The 24,525-nt window shown below is 65.7% G+C and overlaps 2 protein-coding genes across 5 annotated transcripts; one reads left to right on the top strand and one right to left on the bottom strand.

The window, feature by feature from the left end:
- Window positions 1-67: 67 nt before the first annotated feature.
- TMEM145 (transmembrane protein 145) lies at window positions 68-17,823 on the bottom strand. 3 transcript variants are annotated; one of them, XM_039512183.1, is made up of 15 exons: window positions 17,684-17,823; window positions 16,328-16,402; window positions 16,168-16,245; window positions 10,972-11,058; window positions 10,185-10,286; window positions 10,022-10,106; window positions 9,318-9,389; window positions 8,974-9,042; window positions 8,469-8,549; window positions 7,773-7,851; window positions 7,441-7,534; window positions 6,354-6,526; window positions 5,424-5,544; window positions 1,626-1,826; window positions 68-722 (listed from the first exon to the last, which is right to left on the bottom strand). In XM_039512183.1, the coding sequence occupies exons 1-15, from the start codon at window positions 17,801-17,803 to the stop codon at window positions 504-506; spliced, it is 1,656 nt and encodes a 551-aa protein (XP_039368117.1). In that variant the 5' UTR covers window positions 17,804-17,823; the 3' UTR covers window positions 68-503. The 3 variants fall into 3 exon arrangements, with proteins under 3 accessions (XP_039368117.1, XP_039368118.1, XP_039368119.1); XM_039512184.1 differs by having other exon boundaries at window positions 9,318-9,374; XM_039512185.1 differs by lacking the exon at window positions 17,684-17,823 and adding an exon at window positions 16,492-16,525 and having other exon boundaries at window positions 71-722.
- Window positions 17,824-18,736: 913 nt separating this feature from the next.
- Window positions 18,737-23,916, top strand: LOC120389951 (toll-like receptor 13). Of its 2 annotated transcripts, none has more exons than XM_039512093.1 (2): window positions 18,737-20,201; window positions 20,715-23,916. In XM_039512093.1, exon 2 carries the CDS (start codon window positions 20,760-20,762, stop codon window positions 23,601-23,603), a length of 2,844 nt encoding a protein of 947 aa, XP_039368027.1. In that variant the 5' UTR covers window positions 18,737-20,201; window positions 20,715-20,759; the 3' UTR covers window positions 23,604-23,916. The 2 variants fall into 2 exon arrangements, with proteins under 2 accessions (XP_039368027.1, XP_039368028.1); XM_039512094.1 differs by having other exon boundaries at window positions 20,678-23,916.
- Window positions 23,917-24,525: the final 609 nt, after the last annotated feature.

Below are 24,525 nucleotides of genomic sequence, written 5' to 3'. Positions count from 1 at the left end.
TCTTTATTTTGGCAAAAACAACTCCAGAAATTCTTCAGCATCGGGCGCCAGAATCTGTGGGGGGGGATGTCCCGGGGGGGCAGGGAGCTGGGGGGGGCAGGCAGCCTGGGTCATGGGGGAGAATGACCCTGGTGGGGAGTGGTACCGAGCGCACTGCCCCCCCCCTCAGTAGGTGCTGGGGAGGGGCGGGCGGGGGGGGTTAAGTCCCCAGCCCATGCTGACGGCGGGGGGGGGCTCCTAGCCCTGCTGGGGGGGTCCATCCCCATGTTCATTCAGTCCCAGCCCCCAGGCCTCCTACACTGGGGGTGATGGGGAGCTGGGCCGCTCCCATGGGAGGCCATTCACCCCCCCCTCCAGCCCAGTCAGTGCCGGCCAGGGGCCCCCATGGGGCGCCATGGGGCAGGGGGCCGCGAAGGAACGACCCAGGAGGAAGGGGTCACATAGGGGTCCGGCCCCCTCGGTCTGCAGGGGGGGGCTGGGGGCAGACTGTGGGGGATGGGCCCCTAGACGGGCCGTGCGCCCCCCGTGTGCATGCTGAAGTACTCGGTGTAGCCGTTGGGGGGGTGCAGCTGGGGGGCCTGTAGCTGGTATGGGGGGGGCTGGGTCTCGCCCCCCGAGGGGGGTTTCAGCAGCACCTGGGGCCTGCTCAGCTCTGATGTCGTCACCACGCAGCTGGGGGTCGTGCTCCGCTCCGCTGGCGTCTCCTCCACCTGCTTACGGGCCTGGGGGCAGAACCGGGGAGTCAGTGCTGGGGGCATGAGCCTGGGTATACGGGGACCCCCCCTCAGCGCTGGGACCCGGCCCCTCTGGGCCGGGGGCTGGTTACCGGGGGCCCCCCGGGGCGGGGGGCTGGTTACCGGGGTCCCCGCTGGGGCGGGGGCTGGTTACCGGGGACCCCACTGGGGCAGGGGCTGGTTACCAGGGACCCTGCTGGGGTGGGGGCTGGTTACCGGGGCCCAGGGCGGGGCGGGGGCTGGATACCGGGACCCGCTGGGGCGGGGGCTGGTGCAGGGGACCCCCGGGCGGGGCAGGGCTGGTTACGGGACCCGCTGGGGCGGGGCTAGTTACCAGGGACCCTGCTGGGGTGGGGGCTGGTTACCGGGGCCCCCCCAGGGCGGGGCGGGGGGCTGGATACCGGGGACCCCGCTGGGGCGGGGCGGGGGCTGGTTACCGGGGCCCCCGCTGGGGTGGGGGGCTGGTTACCGGGGACCCCGCTGGGGCGGGGCGGGGGGCTGGTTACCGGGGACCCCCCGGGGCGGGGGGCTGGTTACCGGGGACCCCGCCGGGCCAGAGCAGGGAGCTGGTTACCAAGGACCCCACTGGGGCAGGGGGCTGGTTACCGGGGACCCCGCTGGGGCGGGGCAGGGGGCTGGTTACCGGGGTCCCCTCTGGGGCAGGGCAGGGGGCTGGTTACCGGGGACCCCGCTGGGGCGGGGCAGGGGCTGGTTACCGGGGACCCCCTTGGCACAGAGCAGGGGGCTGGTTACCGGGGACCCTGCTGGGGCGGGGCGGGGGGCTGGTTACCGGGGACCCCTCTAGGGCGGGGCGGGGCGGGGGCCGGGGAGACAGGCACAGGCACAGGGACAGGCACCGGGAGGGGCCGCTCGCCCAGCCCCGTCTCTCACCTTGGCGGCGCCCCGCACCGGGCCCTGGGGGATGGAGAAGAGCTCGGTGAAGTTGGGGACGGAGTCGCTGATGAAGGTCACGTTGCCGTAGACGTGGTGGGGGAACTTGGGGCCGGGCGCCGCCTCCTCCACGATGCCGATCTGCGAGGTGCGCACGTGGTACGGGAAGTTCTTGTTGGCCGCTGAGGGGCGCGTCATGATCTGTGGGGGGAGGAGGGGTCAGTGCTGGGGAGTGGGGCCGAGCCCCCGGGAACCCCCCCCACCCCCAGACAGGACCTCGGCGCACGCTGGGGGCGGGGGTCACCGGGGGAGGACGCCTGTTCTGTGACCGGGGTTCTCGAGAGGTGTCGCTCACGGCCACTCCGGGTTAGGGGACCCGCCACAGGCCCCCGGGCTGGACGTTTTTCTCCCCCCCCGTGTCCCTAGGGTCCGGCTCTGGCACCCTCTGGAGTGGTGCCCGCACGGCGCGGTACAAGGGGCACCACCGGCTCCCCCCACCCTCGGTTCCTTCCTGCCGGGAACGCCGACAGCAGGGCCGGCGGGCGGGTCGTGGGACGGGCGTGAGCAGCATCTCGAAGGACATGAGTCAGGGAACAGGTCACCGTCCTTCGCCAGCGTCTGTTCCCGGTTAGCGGACTCCCAGGCGGTGCCACCGGCGGCGGGTAGGAGCTCATGGACGTGTGGATTGCAACACACCTCTGCCGAGCCCAGCCTTGTCCCCGGCCTGCTGGGTGACGGCGTAATGCGCCGGGAACGTGTTGTGACAAAGTGGGGGGGTTTCTTGGGGTTTCTGTGTTTCCCAGGGGCCTGCATGCAGGGGGGTGGGGCTCAGTGTCCCCGGGTGTTGCTGGTTTAACGAGGGGAGGGGAGAGGGAGTTTGTTGATGCACAGGGACCGGAGGGACCCCGGCCCGGAGGATGGAGACCCCAGCTCAGGAGTTGCAGCCGGTTCTGGCCAGTGGGGACAATGGGCTGCGGGGAGAGGACCCCGGTGACCTGACCAGCCGGCTCCAGCCAGAGGGGCCAGAGGGGGGCTGAGAGGAGACCCAGGCCCCGGTTTACGACCCTGTTTCCCTGGAGAGGAGACAATGGACAGAGGGGATCCTGGGGCCGGGGTATCGGAGGCCCAGCTGGGAGCAGGGGGGCTGGAGGGGGGGGGCAGGCAGAGCCCCCCTGGCTGCAGGGGGACTGGGATGTGCTGGGCTGAGGGAGGCCAGGCCTGAGGCCGGAGAGTTTCCTGTGCTGGGTTCCTGTTTTAGGCTGGCTGAGAGTTGCTCCGGGCTAGAGAACAGTGGGCATCAACCCCTTCGGGGGCGGAGGCCCCGGGGGCCCAGAGCGAGGGGACTCCCTGAGGGGGCCCACGGCGAGAGACAGACGTGCTGAGGCTCAGAGAGGTGCGGCTCCAGGAGGCGGAGGGGCCTGACCCCGAGAGAGAGGGGACCCCTGAGAAGGGCTGTCGCACTGAAAGGGGCACCCCCCAAGGACCGCACGGGGCGACCAGTGGGCTCGATCTGTGAGTCTGTGACATGTGAACCAAGGAGCACGTGGTAGCCCGGTCCTGGCCGGGGACGTGCGCCAGGGAAGCTGCCGAGGACACGTGTGATCTGGTCGAGTGGCCTTTCATCAGCGGCAGCGGCTGGGCCGGGCTCTGCCCAGGACGATCTGCGAGGACACCGGGAGCCCCTTCCTCCCGCAGCTGTGGCGATGGGGAGCTGGGTGGGCCTGTGGAAGGGCTCAGTACGCTCCAGGGCGTGCAGCCGCCGCGTGCGGCGGGGCCGGAGCACCGGCAGGAATCCAGGCACCTCTGTCTCCAGAGCAGGCTGGAGAGAGGGGGGAGGGGGAAGGTTCCTCCTCTGTGAATTGATCTGTGTTCCCAAGGGGGGAGGTGTCCGGAACAGGTGATTGAGAATTGACGGTGGCAGCCAGGTTAGACCTTTTCTACCCTGGGGGGGGGGGGGACATGGGAAGACATGCCAGTTTCCACTTTCAGTCAAGTTCAGGACAGGGTGGCAGGACAGCGGAGAATTGTGGCAGCGGAGTTGTTTTGCATTGTTACAAGGGCTTTTTTTCAGCTGGGCTACGCTGAAGGAGTCTTTTCTTTCTTTCTTATTTGCTTGGACAGGCAGCTTGAGGAAAGGCAGTTTTGTAGCAGTTTCTTCCAGGGCCGGCGTGGAGAGAGGACACCTCCTTCGGCAGGAAGCCGGGGGGGGGTGGGGGGGGCGGTCGCAGCTGCACCATGTCCTCGTAGAACAGCGTATATGGTGGCTCCAAGGTCCTGGCTTCAGCTGTGGCCCTCATCTCCCGACGTTACTGCCACAGGGCAGGCGACTCTCCACGACGGGTGGAGGCCTGGGGGCCCGGCGGGGACCAGGTTCCGAACCGGTGGGACGAGCGTCTGGAGGCCCCTTAGGAACCTGACCCCGATTCCCCTCCCCGGCCCGGCCGCGGCGGTGCAAGGCCGAGATGGCCGCTGGACGATCCCTGATGGGAGACAGGCCTAGGCCCTGGCTCTTTGGGGGGCTGGGGCGGGGCGATGCTCCGATGCCCAGCGGGAGACCCCCGTGCACTGCGCCGGGCAAGTGGCTCTCGTGGAAGGGTCTCTGCTCTCCCGGGGACCTGCTGCCCCTCCCCAGAGCAGGTCCGTTCCTCGTGGTTCGGCCGCGCCGTGAGGCGAGGTTTGGGGCAGGAGAGGTCTGGGCAGTTGGGTAGCGACCAGGGGGCAGCTACTGCCAGATCCATCATCGTGCCGAAGCAGCGTGGGCGCGGCCACACCGGGGCGACTATGACGACCCGCGCTCGGTCCCCCTTGATCTTTGACGGGACCCTGCTGTCCCCCGACCACGACAGGGGAAAGGCGTCTAAATACTGACTGCGCAGTGGGGGGGCAGGACCCTGTGGCCCCCCAGGACCCCGCCGGGGGGGACTCGCTGGGGGAAGCACACGGAGGGGCAGAGGATGCTGAATGCTCCCAGGAGAGACCCAGGAGGTGAAGCCGTGGGAGCTTCTTGCCCTGCAGCCAGGCTGCTCCGAGGGGGAGGAGGCTCCCAGAGTCCTGCCTGGCTTGTGGGGAGCAGCTCCAGAGCAGCTCCCGGGGACGCCCTGACAGGTGTCACAGGGCCAGGATGGGTCTGGCCCCCCTTGGCCGTTGGAATCAGCAAGTGACGGGAGTAAAGCCCCTTGCGCGTGTGGGGTGGAGGAGCTCCCGCCCGCAGAAGGCCCGTGAGGGGTCCCTGAAGGGGGGTGGGGGTGAGGCCAGGGCTCACGGGTGCCGGCGCCGGGCGGGGAGGGAAGGGAAGGGACCCGGCGGCTGGAGAAGCCGTGGGGAGCAGCTCGCCCTCCAGACGCCGCTGGGATGGAGCCGGGCAGGGCCGGGCCGAGGGCTGCTGGCTCTGACGGCGCCTGTAGGCTTCGCTGCGGGCCCCGCGCCGGGCTGGCAGCCCAAGCCCCTCCAGCTACGCACGCGGCGTCTGCTCCGCACACCGGCCCGGCTGGGATGAACGTCGAAGGGAAACAATCTAACAGTGAGTAACTGCGCGGCCGAAGTTCTCCCCGAGCCGACCTGGACAAGGAGCGTTGCCAAGCAGGGAACGTTCCAGCACCGGCACTGGCGGCAGGAAGGAACCGGGGGTGCCCCTTATACCGCGCCGGGTGGGCACCAGAGCCAGGAAACGCCCGGCACCGGCACGTGGCGAGCGCACCCCTAATGCATGTGGGCAGGAGAAGTGGGGGGGAGCTCGGGGGCTCACCAGGAACACGGCGTGCGCGTACGGGGGGGCTGGCAGGGGGCACGGGGGCTCACCAGGAACACGGCGTGCGCGTACAGGTGAATCCCCAGCTGGATCCCGTTGACGATTTTCTCGCGGGCCCAGCGGGGGATGCCGAAGTTGGCGCTGAGCGCCGTGACCGGCACCGCGAAGAACCTGCAGCAAGGTGGGGGGGTGAGTGCACAGAACTCCCCGGCTCCCCCCTCCCCAAACCAATCCCCTCCCCCTCCCCCGGCTCCCCCCACCCCAAACCAATCATAGAATCATAGAATTCAAGATCAGAAGGGACCATTATGATCATCTAGTCTGACCTCCCGCAAGATGCAGGCCACAAAAGCCGACCCACCCACTCCTGAACTAATTCTCTCCCTTGACTCAGCTGTTGAAGTCCCCAAATCCTGATTTAAAGACTTCAAGTAGCAGATAATCCTCCAGCAAGCGACCCCTGCCCCATGCTGCGGAGGAAGGCGAAAAACCTCCAGGGCCACTGCCAATCTACCCTGGAGGAAAATTCCTTCCCGACCCCAAATATGGCGATCAGCTGAACCCCGAGCATGCGGGCAAGACTCTCCAGCCAGACACTCAGGAAAAAGACTTTCAATATCCCAACATTGACCCTCGGTACTAATTACCAGTGGTGGCACGTTATTGACCTATTGACTAAATCACGTTATCCTATCAAACCATTCCCTCCATAAACTTATCCAGCTTAATCTTAAAGTCATGGAGGTCCCCTTCCCCTCCCAGCCCCCTCCCCAAACCAATCCCCTTCCTCCCGGCTCCCCCTCCCCAAACCAATCCCCTTCCCCTCCCCGGCTCCCCTCCCCAAACCAATCCTCCCCTCCCGGCTCCCCCCTCCCCAACCCAATCCCCTTCCCCTCCCCAGAGCCTGAAGCCCCCCCGCAGCCCTGCCCCAGTGGCGGCTGGCGCTGGCCCCAGTGCATTGTGGGGGGCCGTGTGCTCACCAGAGGGTGTAGGCGGCGAAGAAGGGGACGTAGAAGGGCTGTTTTTCGGGGCACTGCTTGAGCGTGGTGAGCACAGCGTAGCAGAACCAGACGTAGGCCAGGAACTGCAGCGCGATCAGCCCGTAGCCGGCCGGCGACTCGTACATGTACAGCACCTGCGCAGGGTCGAAGAACTGCCCCCCCCCCCCGCCTGGGTCAGCACCTCAGGGCCCAGCGCGGGAGTGGGACTCTGGGGTGGGGTCCCGTCCCATCCTGGGGGCTACAGGGAGATGGGCCTGGGGAGGGGGGTGTCCCAGGGAGAGGGGTCTGGGTTGGGGAGAGGGCCCAGAGGGGTCCCCGGGTCTGGGGGGGTCCCAGGGTCCGGGAGGGTCTGGGGGTCCTCGGGTCTGGGGGGGTCTGGGGGTCCCCGGGTCAGGGAGGGGTCCCAGAGGGGGTCCCAGGGTCCATGAGGGTCTGGGGGGGGTCCCAGGGTCCATGAGGGTCTGGGGTCCCCGGGTCAGGAGGGGGCCCAGGGTCCGGGAGGTCTGGGGTCCCTGGGTCGGGAGGGCCAGGGGTGGGGTGGGGAGGGGTCCCAGGGTCTGGGGTCCCGGGTCGGGAGGGGGCCCAGAGGGGTCCAGGGGTGGGGAGGGGTCCCGGGTCGGGAGGGGTCCCAGGGTCCGGGGTCTGGGGGCCCCGGGTCCGGGCGGGGGCCCAGAGGGGGTCCCAGGGTCGGGGAGGGTCTGGGGGTCCCCGGGTCAGGGAGGGGTCCCAGAGGGGGTCCCAGGGTCGGGAGGGTCTGGGGTCCCGGGTCAGGAGGGGGCCCAGGGGTGGGGTGGGGAGGGGTCCCAGGGTCCGGGAGGGTCTGGGGTCCCGGTCAGGAGGGGTCCCAGAGGGGTCCCAGGGTCGGGAGGGTCTGGGGTCCCCGGGTCAGGAGGGGGCCCAGGGGTGGGGTGGGGAGGGGTCCCAGGGTCTGGGGTCTGGGGTCCCGGGTCGGGAGGGGGCCCAGAGGGGGCCCAGGGGTGGGGGTGGGAGGGGGTCTCTGGGTCAGGGAGGGGTCTGGGGTGCCGGGTCGGGAGGGGGCCCAGGGTGGGGGTCCCGGGGGTCTCACCTCGGCCTCGTAGATGAAGAGCACCACGTGGGTGAGCGTGTACAGGGTCATGTACACGGAGAGCTTGATGGAGCCCGTGTGGCTGATCCGGCCCCTGGGGGGGAACCATGAGCTGGGACCCCATGCCTCACTGCCCCCTCGCTGCCACCCCTCCCCTCACTGCCCTCCCACTGCCCTTCCCCTCACTGCCCCTCCTCGCTGCCCCCTCACTGCCCCTCCCGCCCCTCCCCTCGCTGCCCCCTTTCACTGCCCTCCCCTCACTGCCCCTCCCCACTGTGCCCCTTGCGTCCCCCGACGCTCCGGCGCCGGCCACCCCCCCCCCCCGGCGGTACCTGGTGACGGTGAAGCCCTTCCCCAGCAGGATGAGCATCAGCAGGAAGACGAGGAAGCTGATGGAGAAGAGCAGCTTGGCTGGGGAGAGAGGGGGGGTGAGCCAGGACCTGGGGGTGACCCCCCACGTCCCCCCAGCCGCGCTCAGTCACCCATCCCCGGCCAGACGGGACCCCGCGACCCACAGCGCAGGCCCAGGACCCGGCCGGAGCCCCACTGCCCCGGGGGAAACCCGGGCCCATCCCCCGTCCGACCCTGGGGCGCGGCCGGCCTCTGGCTGCTGGATTGGGGGCCGGGGGGGCCTGGATCGGGGGGGCCCAGCACCGGGCATGGGGGTCGGGGGGCCCAACTCCGGTCGCAGGGACCAGGGGGGCCTAACTCCAGTCACGGGGGGCCCAGCTCCGGTCGTGGGGGGCCCAGCAGTAGGTGCAGGGGTCGGGGGGCTCAGCTCCAGGCGCAGGGATCGGGGGGGCCCAGCTCTGGGTGCGGATCCAGCCACGCGGCCCCCGGCCCAAGCCCAGACGGGAGGTCCCCTCCCTGCCCTGCTCCAGGCCCCGGTGGTTCAGCCCGGGACAGCGCCAGCCCCTCCGGCGTCGCTGGGGGGTCGTGTGCGGCTGGTGCCTCCCCACAGCCCCCAAATCTCTCCCATGGCGGCTCCCCCGGCTGCACCCGCCCGGCTGCACCCGCCCGGCACCCACCCAGGATCTTGAGGCTGCCGTTCCCGACGCCGTCGCAGGCGTATTGACCCCAGTAAATGCAGAAGAACAGCAGGCTCAGCACTGGGAGGGGGAGAGACAGTGAGTGAGGAGCCCCCCCCACCGCCCCAAACCCAGCATCAAACCCCAGACCTCCAGTGCCCCTCACTGCCGACCCGCAGCCCCCTGCTCCCCCAACCCTGCCCCCCCAGCCCCGCCAGTGCCCTCAGTCCCGACCCGCAGCCCCTGCTCCCCCAACCCTGCCCCCCCAGCCCCGCCAGTGCCCCTCCCTCCCGACCCGCAGCCCCCTGCTCCCCCAACCCTGCCCCCCCAGCCCCGCCGGTGCCCCTCACTCCCAACCCGCAGCCCCTGCTAGCCCAGCCCTGCCCCCCAGCCCCGCCGGTGCCCCTCAGTCCCGACCTGCAGCCCCCTGCTAGCCCAGCCCTGGGCTCCCCCCAGCCCCGCCGGTGCCCCTCACTCCCGACCCGCAGCCCCAGCTCAGACTCACCCTCCACGCCGGCCGCCGTCATGAACATTTTGTAGGTGGTGTGGAGCAGCTGGCGTCCCTTGAGCAGATCTGAGGGTCGGGGGGGTTAGCGAGGGGCTGGGGGCCCCGAACTCTCCCCCGCAGGATGTGGCTTCCCCTCCCTTCCCCTCTCCTCCCCTCCCGCACTTCCATCTCTGGGGGGGGGGGTCATCCCAGATCACAACGAGCCACCAGGGGGGAGGAGTCACCCCCATCTCCCCCAGACACAGGGGCCCCCCAAACAGAGCCCCCCATTCCGGGCTTGATCCCCCCACGCCTAGTTCCGGCCCCCCAGTAAAAGCTCCCCCCCGGCCCCCAGCACTCACAGCCGAAGTAGCAGGAGATGAGGAGGATGAGGAGGAAGATGAGGAGGAAGGTGATGTCTGTCTCCAGGATTCCTGGGGGGGGGAGAGGGGTTAGGAGGGGCGCCCCGGACAGGAGAGGGTTAACCCCACACCTGGGCGGCGTGAGTCCCGCCCCTCAGACCCAGCTGGGCCGGGTATAAAAGGGAGCAGCCCAGGCAGGCAGCTCATTGTGGGCTGACCCCCCGGAGGGGAGGGACCCTGGGTGGAGGCCGCAGCCCCAGGGAATCACCCGCACCAAGGAGCCGGGGGACCCAGGTGCCCCCAGCCAGCAGCAAGTGACCCAGGGAGGATGCGTGAGCGGTACCCACCGCTCCACCACTGCCAGGGCCCTGGGTCGAGGCCCGGTGGAGTGGGGTGGGCCCGGGCCCCCCTACCTGGGCTGTGGTGGCCCCTTCCATCCCCCTGGGTACGGGCCACGGGGCCACACTGCGGTTACACTGACTCTGGCCGCTAGGCTGCGCTGCCCTGAATGCAAGAGCTGCCCCACGGTCCCGGCCTCTGGGCTCTCCTGCCTTCAGCTGCCCTGGCGTGCAGCCCCCCCCTCGCTCCCTGGGCAGGAGACATGGAGGGGCAAAGGGCACCTGTGGGGCAGACCTGCGGGGCCAGCAAGCTCTGTCCCCCCCAGCTCCTCCCCCGCTGCCCCCCACCCCCGGCCGAGGACCCACCGAACTCGTCGGCAGAGAAGTGCCGGGTCCAGAAGGATTTGCCGTTGGTCAGGATCATCTCATACTCCAGCTCCAGCCCATCGCCCTGTGGGGAGAGGTCAGAGGTCACAGCTGGGGGGGCATGGCTGGGGGGCTGGGGGGGAGGGGTCACGGCCAAACTCACCCCACACTTGCTGAGGGCCACATACCACCAGCGCTCACGGACCGAGCGGAAGCTCCGGCCGCTGGCACAGCTCAGGTACCGCACGGAGTCCTGGGTCAGCACCTGGGGGTGAGACGGGGGGGCAGAGAGAGGAGATGCAGGGGGCATCGGAGCCAGTGTGGGGGTACCCGTGTGCCCGGCTGTCCCCCCGGTCCTCAGGCCAGACGCCTCCCACGGGTTCCTCCTCGTGCCGGGGCGGGGGCCCGCCCCAGGGCTGAGCTTCGTCCCTCCCCGTTCGCACTGCGTGAACGGGCTGCGGGGGGTCCTGGGGGTGATGGGGCCCTTACCAGGCACCCCGACCAGGCGTTCAGTGTGGGGGGGCTGCGGGGGGACCCTGGGGGTGATGGGGCCCTTACCTGGCAACCCCACCAGGCGTACAGTGGGGGGGGCTGCAGGGGGACCTTGGGGGTTATGGGGCCCTTACCAGGCACCCCGACCCGGCATTCGGTGTGGGGGGGCTGCAGGGGGGCCCTGGGGGTTATGGGGCCCTTACCAGGCACCCCGACCAGGCGTACAGTGGGGGGGGGCTGCGGGGCCCTTACCAGGCACCCCGACCAGGTGTTCGGTGTGGGGGGATGTGGGGGGACCCTGGGGGTTATGGGGCCCTTACCTGGCACCCCGACCAGGCGTTCGGTGGGGGGGGGCTGCGGGGGGACCCTGGGGGTTATGGGGCCCTTACCTGGCACCCTGACCAGGCGTACAGTGTGGGAGGGCTGTGGGGGGACCCTGGGGGTGATGGGGCCCTTACCTGGCATCCCGACCAGGCGTACTGCGTGGTGAGGTTAATGACCTGGTTGTTTTCCGGCCGGATCACTGACTCTTTCATCAGGCAGTCCTGGGGGGGAGTAGAGGGGTTAGCACTGGAGACCCCCAGCCTCCCGGAAACCCACTGCAGTGAAGAGAGTTGCTAACGAGTGCCTCCTCGTTAATGAACGTGGGGGGGTGACAGAGTCCAAGGCAGAAGGGACCATCTAGCGCAGGAGTAGGGCACCTATGGCACGCGTGCGGAAGGCGGCACTCGAGCTGATTTTCAGCGGCACTCACTCTGCCCGGGTCCTGGCCACCGGTCCGGGGGCTCTGCATTTTAATTTAATTTTAAATAAAGCTTCTTAAACCTTTTGAAAACCTTATTTACTTTACATACAACAATCGTTTAGTTCTATATTAGACTTATAGAAAGAGCCCGTCGAAGAACGTTAACGTGTCTGACCGGCCGGCGAAACCTTCAACCAGAGTGAATACATGGAGACTCGGCCCAGCACTGCTGAAAGGTGCCGACCCCTGACCTAGCGTGACCTCCTGCAGGACGCAGCCCTGGAGCTGCTCTCAGCCCGGCTGGACTGACGGGCTCCCCCCGGGGGGGGTTACCTGTTCTGGGCCTTACTTCGGTCCGGACGGGTCTAGCGCCACCTACGGCCGACGGTCTCGGCCCTGCACGGCACATCGAGGTGACCCCGCACCCACCTCGCCAGTATTTACCCCTCCCCCGAGCTTTAGCCGGCTGCAGCCGGGGGGGGTGATCCGGGCCACTGGTGCAGGCCAAGAACTGACCCCTGCGGCCCCACTGGAAACCCACCTGCGCGAGGACGAATCTCTGACAGTCACGGTTTGAGACCGTTTTTAACCCAGCTAACGAGCACTCGGTTCGTTTGATATCGTTCTAGGTCGAACGCCTGACAGGATCTATCACAGCAACACTGTTAACTTTCTCCACCAACGCGTACGTCTCACACGATCAGCCGGGCAGCTCGACAGTCCGTGACCCGTGTGGATTTGCATTAATTCTATTACGCTCCTTTTGTCCTTCATTAATCGACTCCCATCTCAGCCGCCCGTGTGCTGGCCCGGGATCAAGGCCGGGCCGGCAGGGCTATAATTACCCGGCTCAGCCATTTACCCTTTTAAAATCCTGGCACAACATTTGCTTCCTTGCAGTCGTCTGGAACTTACCCAGGGCCCCAAGACTCATTGAAAACAAAAACCAACATTAATGGTCCAGCAAATGCCTCGGCCAGCTCCTTTAACACTCTTGGATGCAAATTACCTGCCCCTGCCGATTTAAACACGTCTGACGTAGCAGCTTCTGTTTAACATCATAAGAACATAACAGCTGCCACCCTGGCGCAGGCCCTGCTCCGGCTATCTCAGTTCCCTGTTTCTGACAGCGGGGAATGGACAGAACAGGGCAGTTATCGAGTGGGCCTTCTTCCACTCCCAGCGCCTGGCAGCCAGCGGCTTAGGGACACCCGGAGCATGGGGGTGCATCCCTGACCATCTTGGCTAATGGCCACTGATGGACCAACCCTCCATGAACTTATCTAGTTCTTTTTTGAACCCTGTTATGCTTTTGGCCTGTACAACATCCCATAGCAAGGAGTTCCACGGGTTAATTGTGCACTCAATGAAAACCTACTTCCTCTTGTGCATATTAAACCTGTTGCCTATTCATTTCATTGGGTGACCCCTGGCTTTTGCATCCCCGCCTTGTCCTCTCTTTTCCAAGGTGAGCAGCCCGAATCCTTTGAGTCTCTCTCCATGAGGCAGCCGTTACATCCCCTCGATCACCTTTCTTCCCTTTTCTGAACCTTTCCCGTCGCACTGCGTCCGGTGCTGAGCGCGGACGCCCAGATCTGTGCACAGCACTGCAGGCGCGGGCGCGCCAGGGATGAGTTCAGCGGCATTATGATATTTTAGCTTATTTCCTGTCCCTTTCCTAACTGTTCCCAACATCCTGGTCGCTTTTCGGCAGCTGCTGCACACTGAGTGGATGTTTTCAGAGAACGATCCACAGTGACTCCAAGATCTGTCTGGAGTGGGAACAGCTCATGTAGAGCCCATCGTGGTGTGTGTAGAGCTGGGATGGTGTTTTCCAATGTGCATCACTTTGCACTTATCAACGCTGAATTTCATCTGCCATTTTGTTGTCCGGTCACCCAGTTCTGTGAGATCCCTTCGTAGCTCCTCGCACTCTGCCTGGGACTGAACTGGCTTGAGCAGTTTTGTGTCATCTGCAGATTTTGCCACCTCCCTGTTTACCCCTTTTACCAGATTATTGACGAATGTTGAACAGCACCGGTCCCCGCACAGAGCCCTGGGGGACCCTGCTATTTACCTTGTTCCATTACGAAAACTGACCCTTTCTTCCTCCCCTTTGTTTCCTGGCTTTTCCGATACACGAAAGGGACCTGCCCTCTTAGCCCGTGGCAGCTTCCCTTGCTTAAGAGCTTTGGGGAGGCCCTTGGCCAAGGCTTTCTGAAAGTCCACGTACGCGACAGCCACTGGCTCCCCCTTGGCCACGTGCTTGTTGACCCCACTCAAAGAGTTCTAATAGATTGGTGAGGCGCAATTTTCCTTCACAAAAGCCATGTGGATTCTTCCCCAACGAATCGTGTTCATCGTGTGTCTGACAGTTCTCTTTTTTTACTATAGTTTCTACCAGTTTGTCTGGTACTGAAGTCAGGCTCACTGGCCTGTAATTGCCGCGATCGCCTCTGGAGCTTTTTTTGTTTTTTAATCCGTGTTACGTTAGGTATCTGCCAGTCAGCTGGGCCAGAGGCTGAGTGAAGCGATGTTCTACATGCCACAGGTAGCAGCTCTGCAGTTTCACCTCTGACTTCCTTCCGAACTCGAGTGACCATCTGGTCCTGGTTCTTTACAGATGTTTGGCTGCGTGTGTGTGTGGGGGGGGCATCCTGGCACCGCTCGCCAGCGGGGGTCTGGCAGGGGGCCTGGCACCGCTCACCAGCAGGGGCCTGGCACCTTGCCAGCGGGGAGGGGTCTGGCGGGGGCCTGGCACCGCTCACCAGCAGGGGGCCCTGGCACCGCTTGCCAGCGGGGAGGGGTCTGGTGGGGCCTGGCACTGCTCAGCAGCGGGAGGGTCTGGCGGGGGCTGGCACCACTCACCAGCGGGGGCCTGGCACGCTGCTCACCAGCAGCGGGAGGGGTCTGGCGGGGGCTGGCACCACTCACCAGCGGGAGGGGGCCTGGCACTGCTCACCAGCGGGGAGGGGTCTGGCGGGGTCTGGCACCGCTCGCCAGCGGGGGAGGGGGTCTGGCGGGGGGGGCCCTGGCTCCGCTCGCCAGCGGGGCTGGCGGGGGGGGGGCCTGGCACTGCTCTTCTGGAGTTCGCTCACACCTGACTTTTGCTCTCTCAGCAACACCTGCCCCAACCGTAGCTCAGGCCTCTGGCGCAAGGGCCGATGGCCCAGGCCTCTTCCTGCCACACGTCCCAAAGCTCCTCTAGTGCCACCTCGATCCGGGCCAGGTCCCCAGATCCGTCACCGGGCAGGAACGGCTCCGCTGTGGCACTCGCCCTCGCGCCCTCTGCAGTGCAGAGCGACGGAAAGAATCCAGCTCGTTTCTCTGCAACGGCCTCGTCCTCCTGGCCTGCTGCTGGGCCCCTCACTGAGCCGCCCCCACGGCCTGTCCGCAGCCTCCTGCGTCGCAGGCATCCAACACAAACTGACTGCTCGTGTCCCTGGCCGTGCGCGCTGCTCCCGTCTCCCCACGTTTCACAGGCGCCTTGTGCCTCTAAGGGCCTCCATCACCCTGCGGCCGCCTGGGGGCCATTCTCTTGCGCCTCCTCCTGTCTCTTCTGCTTTCGGGGAGACCCGCAGCCGGAGCCTCGAGGCCGGAGCCCCCACGTGGCTTTCTGGCTTTACCCTGGCGGCTGCTCTTCGGCGCCTGTCAACGAGCATCCTCGGTTTTGGGTCTAACAAAGCCCCTTGTTAAAGTTAAACGCTGCCGGGAGGTTTCTTTGGTGTTTTCCCACCGCCGTTCGAGGACGCGAAATGTCATTACAGGCTGGTCCCTGTTACCGAGCAGCTCCACGTAGGAGTGAATCAGGAAGTGCCTCTCCCCTCGCTGCTCCATTCTCAGTAAACGTCACATCGGGGCACGTGGCACAGTCAATCAGAAGACACTAGTGGAACAGTCACCACGTGATGAGACTGTGGGGTCCCTGGCCTCTGTTTGCCAGACGCTGGGAATGGGCGACGGGCTGGATCACTCCATGATTCCCTGTTCTGCTCACTCCCTCTGGGGCACCTGCCACTGGCCACTGTTGGCAGCAGGACACTGGGCTGGATGGGCCTTTGCTCTGACGGACTATGGCCGCTCTTATGTTTTTCCCACAATGCAAAACAGAAATATTTATTGAACACTTCTGCCTCTTCTGCATTATTACAGCTAATTAATTGTTCCATTTCCACCTAGTAATGGACTAATACCAATGTCAGGTTCTTTTTGTTCCTAATATATTTCAACTCCTTGTTTTCCTTAACTCTGCTGGCCATAGATTTCTCCTTGTCTCTCTTGGCTTCCCTTATCAATTTTCTACAATTCCTAACATCTGATTTATAGTCATTATCCCCATATTTCTATTTGTTACATATTAAATTTTTATAGCTGCCCTCACATCCCCTCTAAACCGTCAGCCCCCCAGCTCCACCCTGTGAGCTCCGGGCAGGGTGTCCCAGGGAGACGGACCTCGAGGGCAGCTTGCACCATCTTTGGGAACAAGGCACCCTCTGCCGGGCTGCAGGGTCTCCCATCCAGCGCGGCCCACAGCCGAGTTCGCTAGCTGCCTGGAGCCCTGGGCAGGAGGTGCTTCATTAGCAGAGAGCAGTGCCTGTTCCAGCAGAACCGTCCCTGTCAACCAGAGCCCAAAGCTCTGTCACTCACTCGCCTAGCGCCCACCGCACCACCCCCGTCCTGCCCCCTTTGTCCGTCTCTCTCCAGGGCCCTGGGTGCCAGGTGTCCACGTGCGGACACGTGGCTTGGCTGTTGTCTTCTCGCTGCTCTCCTGATATGGGGATTGAGGCTTGAACAGCTGGGCAGCCCACCCCAGCCCCCCACCTCTCTAGCTTTCGCGCCCTGCAGAAGGCTGGAAGGTCTCCCTAGACACACACACCCCCAAACAGCCCAGACCCCCCCGTCCTCTGACCTTGTTCCCCTGCTTGTAGACGGCTGGCCATTGCGATGGGTCATCAAAGTACAGCAGGATATTCTCACAGCACTTGGCCTGCAGGACAGAAGCCGCTGGTAAATAGGGGAGCCAGGCTCAGCAGGGACCCAGGCGTCCGGGCGACCGGACCGGCACTCACCTCTGGGTAGCGGAACCGGAAATCCAGGCGTCCATAGTCGGAGAGGAAGCAGAATCGGGTCAGGAACACCCAGTCCTGGGAAGGCAGGGAGAGGCCTGGTAACGGGGGTGGCAGGGAAGGGCCAACACCCCCCCCCCCATGAGCAAAGAGGGGAAGGGGCTCACCCAAGGTCACAGAACCCAGGAGTCCTGGCTCCCAGCCCCCCTGCTCTGACCACCAGACCCTGCCCCCCTCCCAGAGCCTGGTAGAACCCAGGAGTCCGAGCTGTCACCCGACACCCAGTACAGGATCAGGTCACCAAGGTGCTGCTTAGTAAGACAATAGCATCACCATGACGACCAGGCCTCCCCCCATGCTAGGCCCAGACCATTGGGGGCAGGCAGGCTGGGGGTGTGGGGGATGGGGATGGGGGAGAGGAAGTGACGGGGTGGGGTCTGGGGCCCCCTGGTGGGGGGCCATGGGGGTTGTTTTTGACCAGGCCACGCTGCCCCCCCACCCCCTCTCATTCTCATGCTCCAGGTTTCCACGGCAACTGCGCTGCAGGCTGAAGAAGGCAGAGAAAATAAGAATGAGCCGGAAATTGGGGGTGGGGAACCCAGCCCCCCCACGCCCCCCCCAGCCCCCCTACTGCCTTGCACCCTATAGCCTCCTCACCCCACCTCCGCCTCCCAACCCCCTCACTGCCTCGCAGCCCCACCATCCCTCCACAACACCCCACAGCTCCCCACCCCTCCACAACCCCCTTTAGCCCTGCTCCCCAGCCCCTCTCTGGCTCAAGTGCCCCCGCCCCCATGCCCCCAGCCTCTCTGGCTCAAGTGCCCCCGCCCCTCTCTGGCTCAAGTGCCCCCGCCCCCATGCCCCCAGCCTCTCTGGCTCAAGTACCCCCGCCCCCATGCCCCCAGCCCCTCTCTGGCTCAAGTACCCCCGCCCCCCATGCCCCCAGCCCCTCTCTGGCTCAAGTACCCCCTGTCCCCCGACCCCCAGCCCCTCTCTGGCTCAAGTACCCCCGCCCCCGACCCCCATGCCCACCCTCCTCTGCCCCAGCCCTCTCTGGCTCAAACACGCCCCCGCGGCCCAGCTCCCCGCCCCCCCGGACACGCGATATGAACAGTGACTCCCCCGGTCGGGCCGGGGGCAGCTCTGCTGAGACCCCGTTACTGATGCAGTGATCGGGGCTGGGGTGAATGAAGCCCTCCCCTCACTGCAGCCAGGACCCTCGCCAGGCACCAGCCCCCGCCCCCGCTGTGTGAATGGGGGCAAAGGCCCGGGGGCAGGATCCATCCCCGGCCGGGGCCACCGGCCCGGTCCCCGCAGCGGCGGCGCGGGCAGCCGGGCCCGGGTCGGTCCCGCACCCACCTCCTTGGTGCTGATGTTCCCGGTCACGTACTTGGCCCCGCAGCCCGCGGGCAGCAGCAGCAGCAGCAGCGGGAGGGCGGCCAGGAGCCCCCGGGCCCCCCCGGCCCGGCCCCGCTCCATGTCAGCCCGCCCGGTCCGGCCGCCGGCCCGGCCCGCTCCATGTCAGCCCGCCCGGTCCGGCCGCCGGCTCGCCCCTGCGCGCTGCGATTAAAGACACAGACCCCCCCCCTCCCCCAAACCGGGCTGGTGCGGAGCCTGGCTGGCAGGGACTGCCCCCCCCAGACCCACCCCCAGCCAGGGACTGCCCCCCCGAACTCCCCCAACCCCAGCCAGGGACTGCCCCCAAACCCACCCCAGCCAGGGACTGCCCCCGAACTCCCCAACACCCCAGCCAGGGACTGCCCCCAGACCCACCCCAGCCAGGGACTGCCCCCAGACCCACCCCAGCCAGGGACTGCCCCCGAACTCCCCCAACCCCAGCCAGGGACTGCCCCCGAACTCCCCAACCCCAGCCAGGGACTGCCCCCAAACCTCCCAGCCAGGGACTGCCCCCGAACTCCCCAACCCCAGCCAGGGACTGCCCCCAAAACCCACCCCAGCCAGGGACTGCCCCCGAACTCCCCCAACCCCAGCCAGGGACTGCCCCCAAACCCCTCCGAACCCCCAGCCTCCCAAACCGACCCCCAGCCAGGGACTGCCCCCAAACCCCCAAACGCCCCTGAACCCCTCCCAGGAAGGGACTGCCCCCAAACCCCGCAGCCAGGACTTTCCCCCAAAAGAACCCCAACCCCACCCCAGCCAGGGACTGCCCCAAACCTCCCCACCCCAAAACCGACCCCCTCCAGCCAGGGACTGCCCCCAAAACCCACCCTGGCCCCAAACACTCCTTAGCCCCAAAACCCACCTCCAGCCAGAGACTGCCCCCAAACCCGCCTAGCCCCCAAACACTCCCTAGCCCCCAAACCCACCTCCAGCCAGAGACTGCCCCAAACCCGCCTAGCCCCCAACACTCCCTAGCCCCCCCAAAACCCACCTCCAGCCAGAGACTGCCCCCCAAAACCCACCCCCAGCCCCTGGTGCTGCCATTGGCTGTGGTGCCTGGCCAATGGGAGCTGCAGGAGTGGTGCTTGGGGTGGGGGCAGCGTTCGGAGCCCCCTGGCTACCCCTCTGTGTAGGAGCCGGAGGAGGAACATGCCGGCTGCTGCCTGGATCCCCGTTGCCCGGTCAGCTGTGCCGGGGGTTCCGGTTAAAAACCGGACATCTGGTCCCCCTGCGGTCAATGCACAGCCCAGCCTGGTCAGCCAGAGCCAGGACCCCACGCTCAGGCTCCGTCTGTCTGATCTCCACAGTCAGAGCCCAGGACCCCCCACCTCTCTCAGGCCTCGGGCTCAGCTTCCCTGCCGAGGAGGGGGGGGGGGATCCAGGGGCTGGCATCGTCCCTTGAGCTGGGTTGGGTCCAGCCAATTCCTTAAGGTCCCTTCCCTCCCCTCCCTTCCCCCATGTCTGTGAGTCTGGCCGGAGCGCAGAGGAACCCCTCTCCCCCGCTGGGCAGGGGAAACTGAGGCACACCCAGGACTAAAAAATATGACAGAAAATTCCCACTTTGTTCCTCCCGCCCCCGCATCTGCCGCTGCGGGAGCAGGTGGCCCCTGCACGCGGCTGCGGTTTTCCTGCCTGCAGCATGCTGGGTCCTGTCAGCGGAATCGCAAGCTGCAGCGGGAAGACAGGGCCCTGCAAAGGAGAAGTGAAAGGGGCTGCAGCTGGGGACTATGCAGGATTCCCTTGGCCTCTTCCCGGGATGCATCACCCTTCCCCACAGGTGCTACCCGGCCCCCTCAGAGATGGCAAGGGAGGGGTGGGCTTTGGCTCCAGAGCAGTGGGGCCCACAGCAGCGGGGAGCGGCGTGTGGGGGAGGAAGCTCTCCCAGGGGCAAACCCATATGTCAAATCCCCTCTTCTGTCTGTCCCCCAGCCACTGCTCTGTCGAGTGCTTCCTCCCTCCCTCGGTCATGGCAACACAGAGCACTGCACAACCGTCCCCTCCCAGAGCCAGGGAGAGAACCCAGGAGTCCTGGCCCCCATCCCCACCTCCGGCTCTAACCCACCAGACCCCACTCCCCTCGCAGAGCCGGGGAGAGAACCCAGGAGTCCTGGCCCCCATCCCCACCTCCGGCTCTAACCCACCAGCCCCCACTCCCCTCGCAGAGCCGGGGAGAGAACCCAGGAGTCCTGCCCCCTTGCTGTGGGCCTTTCTGCAGCAGTTGTCCCTAGCTCCGTGCAGCTGTAACCCCACTGAGCGTCGGCCCAAAATGTGCTTGGGAGTATCATTTTCAGTCACTTCCTCATTCAAAGTCTCAGACGCCTCCTTGGCAAAACTCCCAGCACCCCTCACTGCCTCCTCCGGCAAGGAAGAGAGACGGACAGTGCCGTGGGGCTCAGCTCAGAGCCGGCCGGGATCCTGAGCCATTCCCCAGCCCTGCGCCGGGGAGGGAGGGAGCCGAAGGCCTGGGACACAGCAGGTGAGAACCATCCCCCAGTGGTACCACAAACAACCTGGGGCTGCTGGGAATAAGACAGGAGTTTGCAATGGGGTCAGGGCTAGAACCCAGCAGTCCTGAGTCCCAGCCCCGCCCCCCTGCTGTAACCCACAAGATCACATTTCTCTCCCAGAGCTGGGAGCGAACCCAGGAGTCCTGGCTCCCACCCACCCTATCTAACCACCAGCCCCCACTGCCCTCCCCGAGCCAGAGAGAGAACCCAGGAGTCCGGGCTCCCAGCCCCCCCTGCTCTAACCACCAGACCCCACTCCCCTCCCAGAGCTGGGGAGAGAACCCAGGAGTCCTGGCGCCCAGCCCCCTCTAATCCAGCAGACCCCACTCCCCTTCCAGAGCCAGGACAGATGCCAAGATCCTGCCCCCCACTCCAGGGCGTCCTCATTCAGTCTGTGAGGCCCCCCAGGTCCATGTTCTCAGCTCTGCCCCTCTGTCCCAGGCAGTTCAGAGCAGAGGCTCACGCTGACCGTCTGGTTCTAGGTCTCTGTGCCAGTGTGGAGAGTCCCCAGTCCCCAGGGAGGCAGGATGAGCCCCGAATTTCCCCTGCTGGCCTCACTGCTGCTCCTCATGCCCGGGGCGGTTGCCTATGGCTTCAGGAACTGTATCCAGTCCATGGAGAACCCGTGCAGCTTCCGGTGCATCCAGCGCTTCCTGAAGGACATAATCAGCGCGGTGGGCGACCTGCCGCCCAATGCCACGTTCATCAACATCTCCCACAACTTCATCAGCCGCCTGCCCGTGGCCAGTTTCCGCCACCTGCCACACCTGCAGCAGCTGCAGCTGGTCTGTAACCGCCTGGAGACGATCGAGGACTGGGCCTTCGAGAACCTTGGGGCCTTGCACACGCTCAACCTGTCCAACAATCACCTGGCCAACCTGTCGGAAGGGGCCTTCCGCGGCCTGGGGAACCTCACCACCCTCTCCCTGAGCAATAACCCCCTGCGCACGATTCACCCCCGTGCCTTGCAGCCCCTGGGCAGCCTCCGCACCTTGGACCTGTACTCCTGCCACCTGGGGAGCTTCGCCGACGTGGCCTGCAGCCTGCAGGGGCTGAGGGGACTGCGGGTGCTGAACCTGTCCCGCAATAGCCTGCGTTCTCTCAATTCCAGCTGTCCACTCCCCCGATCCCTCTCCATCCTGCATCTGTGCAACAACTCACTGCGGGCCGTGGCCGGCGGTGGCCCGCGGCTCCTGCGCCACATCAGGAGCCTGGACCTGTCCTATAACAACATCTCCGACGTCACGTCCTTTGCTGGCGCCGAGCTCCAGAACCTCAGCTACCTGCTGCTGAAGGGGAACCCCTTGGATGTCTTCCACCTTCTAAACGTGTCCAGCCTGCGGCCTCGCAGCCTGGACTACTCCGGCCTGCACTTAGGCAATGACGGCGTGAGCAAGGTCTGCCAACGCTTGGACAAGCACCAGCTCAGGCACCTCCGGCTGCAGAGCAACAACATCCAGGAGCTGAGGAACGCGGCCTTCTCCCTGTGCCCGCCGATCCGGACTCTGGACCTCTCGTGGAACAAGCTCAGGTGGCTGGACTGCGTGGACAGGTGGCAGCACAAGCCTCTGGAGAGCCTGGTGGTGGAACACAACCTGCTGAACCGACTGGGCAGCTGCCAAGACTCCTCCTCTTTGGAGACGCTGCAGAATATCAGCTTCCGCTACAATCGCATCCTCTCGGTCAAACCCTGGGCATTCAGATACGCCCCCAACCTGCGCGTCCTGCGCCTCAACATCAACACCATCGCCTACCTGGACAAACACGCCCTGAGGGGGCTGCACCACCTCACCGAGCTGCGGCTGGACAACAACCTGCTGACCGACCTCTACAGGCCCAGCTTCGCCGACCTGCTCCGGCTCCAGACCCTCAACCTGCGCAATAACCGCGTCTCCATCCTCTTCCCCATGGTCTTCGGGAACCTCCGCCAGCTCCAGATCCTGGACCTGGGCGGCAACAACATCCGCAACCTGACCAACAAGTCGTTCAGCGGGCTCAGCCGCCTCTCCAAACTCTACCTGGATGGCAACTGCATCAAGAGGATCAGCAGCGACATTTTCTGCCCGGTGCAGGCCACGCTGGAGGTGCTGGATCTGACAGGCAACAGGCTGCAGTACATCACCAAGACACAGCACCGGAGCCCGCCCTTCAGGCATCTGCACAGACTCTATGACCTCAAGCTCCAAGCTCAGCAGCCGTACGGCATGAAAATCATCCCCCCCAAGTTCTTCCAAGGCCTGGCCGCCCTGCGCTCCCTCTACCTGTCAGAGAACAAGCTGCTCTCCATCTCCCCGGACGCCTTTGACGACCTGGCCCAGCTGCAGTACCTGAGCCTGGCTGACAGCTGCAATGGCATGCAAGATCTGCCGCCCGGGATCTTCAAAAACCTCCGCCGCCTGCAGAAGCTGAACCTGGAGAACGTGGGGCTGCACTCGCTGACGCTGGAGGTCTTCGGGAACCTCAGCAACTTGAGCTCGCTGCTGCTGGCCAAGAACCAGCTGCAGACCGTCAACGGGAGCGTGGCCAACGCGCTGGGCCTGCTCAGGTACCTGGACCTACGGAAATGCCCCCTGAGCTGCACCTGCGAGAACCTGTGGTTCCAGAGGTGGCTGACCAACCGGCGGGTGCAGGTGGTCTATCTCTACAACTACTCGTGCGACTCCCGCCAGCAGCTGGGCTACGTCTACAGCTTTGACACACACGTCTGCTTCCTGGACGTGGGGCTGTACCTCTTCTCCGTCACCACCCCGGCGCTGCTGCTGCTCATGCTGCTGCCCCTGGTGTACCACCGCGCCTACTGGCGGCTCAAGTACCATTTCTACATCCTGCGCTCCTGGGTGAACGACCGCTGGAGGAGGCAGGACGGGGAGCACTTCCAGTACGATGCCTTCGTCTCCTACAACTCCGCCGACGAGGGGTGGGTGCTGGAGCAGCTGGTGCCGAGCCTGGAGAGCTGCCAGGGCTCCTTCCACCTCTGCCTGCACCACCGGGACTTCGAGCTGGGGAAGAGCATCATTGACAACATCGTGGACAGCATCTACAACAGCCGCAAGACCATCTGCGTCATCAGCCGCAGCTACCTGCAGAGCGAGTGGTGCTCTCTGGAGATCCAGCTGGCCAGCTACCGGCTCTTCGAGGAGCTCAAGGACGTGCTGGTGATGGTGCTCCTGGAGGCCATCCCCGACCGGGAGCTGTCCGCCTACCACCGCATGAGGAAGGTGATGCTCAAGAAGACCTACATCTGCTGGCCCCCGGAGCCTGCGGCCCAGAGGCTTTTCTGGACCAAGCTCCGGAAGGCTCTGAAAGGCAGCTACACGGAGGAGGAGGAGGAAGAGAAGCCGCTCCTGGAGTCCACATCCCAGCTTGGCTAAGGAAATGGGAGTTTCCAGTGGTTCTATCCCACTGCCAATCCCCATCCCCTACAGCCCACCACTTCCCCTGTCGCCAGCAACTTCCCCACCTCACAACCTCTAGCGCCCACAGCAAGCAGCCCGCCAGGCTCTGTCTCCGGGTCCCTCCACTGGCTTCCCTGGGAGTAAGAGCCTCCAGCCCCCACCTGGCCTCGTGGGTGACAGAACTGGGCAATGGGCCCAAGCCCATTCATCTCGGGGCACGCTGGAAGCAACAGCACTAGAGGGACTTGTAGCTAAATTCTGGCCTGGGATGCGGGACGGCCAGGACCGCAGGGAGCAGAATTCCCTCAGACAGCGGAACTGTCCTCAGAGTGCTCCAGCCAGGAACTGATTAACCCTCCCCACCCCCACCCAGGAGGTGTCTTATCCCTGGTCTATGGAGGTGACTTCTACAAGGTCACCCAGCCAATCTGGGGCAGAGGACTCCTGGAGCCTCCTGCTCTAACCACCAGCCCCCACTCCCCTCCCAGAGCCGGGGAGAGAACCCAGGAGTCCTGGCTCCCAGCCCCCCCTGCTCTAACCACCAGCCCCCACTCCCCTCCCAGAGCCAGGGAGAGAACCCAGGAGTCCTGGCTCCCAACCCCCCCTGCTCTGACCCACCAGCCCCCACTCCTCTCCCAGAGGTGGGGAGAGAACCCAGGAGTCCTGGCTCCCAACCCCCCCTGCTCTGACCCACCAGCCCCCACTCCTCTCCCAGAGGTGGGGAGAGAACCCAGGAGTCCTGGCTCCCAGCCCCCCTGCTCTGACCCACCAGCCCCCACTCCCCTCCCAGAGCCAGGGAGAGAACCCAGGAGTCCTGGCTCCCAGCCCTCCCTCCTGTTCCTTCCATCTGGGAATTCAGTCTCCCTCAGCCGGGCCCCTTAAGCTTCCAGGCCGGGGT

This window comes from Mauremys reevesii, linkage group 24 (genome assembly GCF_016161935.1).
Source record: "Mauremys reevesii isolate NIE-2019 linkage group 24, ASM1616193v1, whole genome shotgun sequence".
Lineage (NCBI taxonomy): Eukaryota > Metazoa > Chordata > Testudines > Geoemydidae > Mauremys > Mauremys reevesii.
This window is presented reverse-complemented; position numbering and strand designations above follow the sequence as displayed.

Excerpts from the sequence above, each read along its gene's own strand:
- TMEM145 (XM_039512183.1), bottom strand. The coding sequence starts at position 17,803 with ATGGAGCGGGGCCGGGCCGGGGGGGCCCGGGGGCTCCTGGCCGCCCTC. Across the intron at positions 11,059-16,167 it reads TCTACAAGCAGGGGAACAAG|GACTGCCTGATGAAAGAGTC; the intron begins GTCAGAGGACGG and ends ACTCCCCCCCAG. Across the intron at positions 10,287-10,971 it reads ACGCCTGGTCGGGATGCCAG|GTGCTGACCCAGGACTCCGT; the intron begins GTAAGGGCCCCA and ends TCTCACCCCCAG.
- LOC120389951 (XM_039512093.1), top strand. The coding sequence starts at position 20,760 with ATGAGCCCCGAATTTCCCCTGCTGGCCTCACTGCTGCTCCTCATGCCC.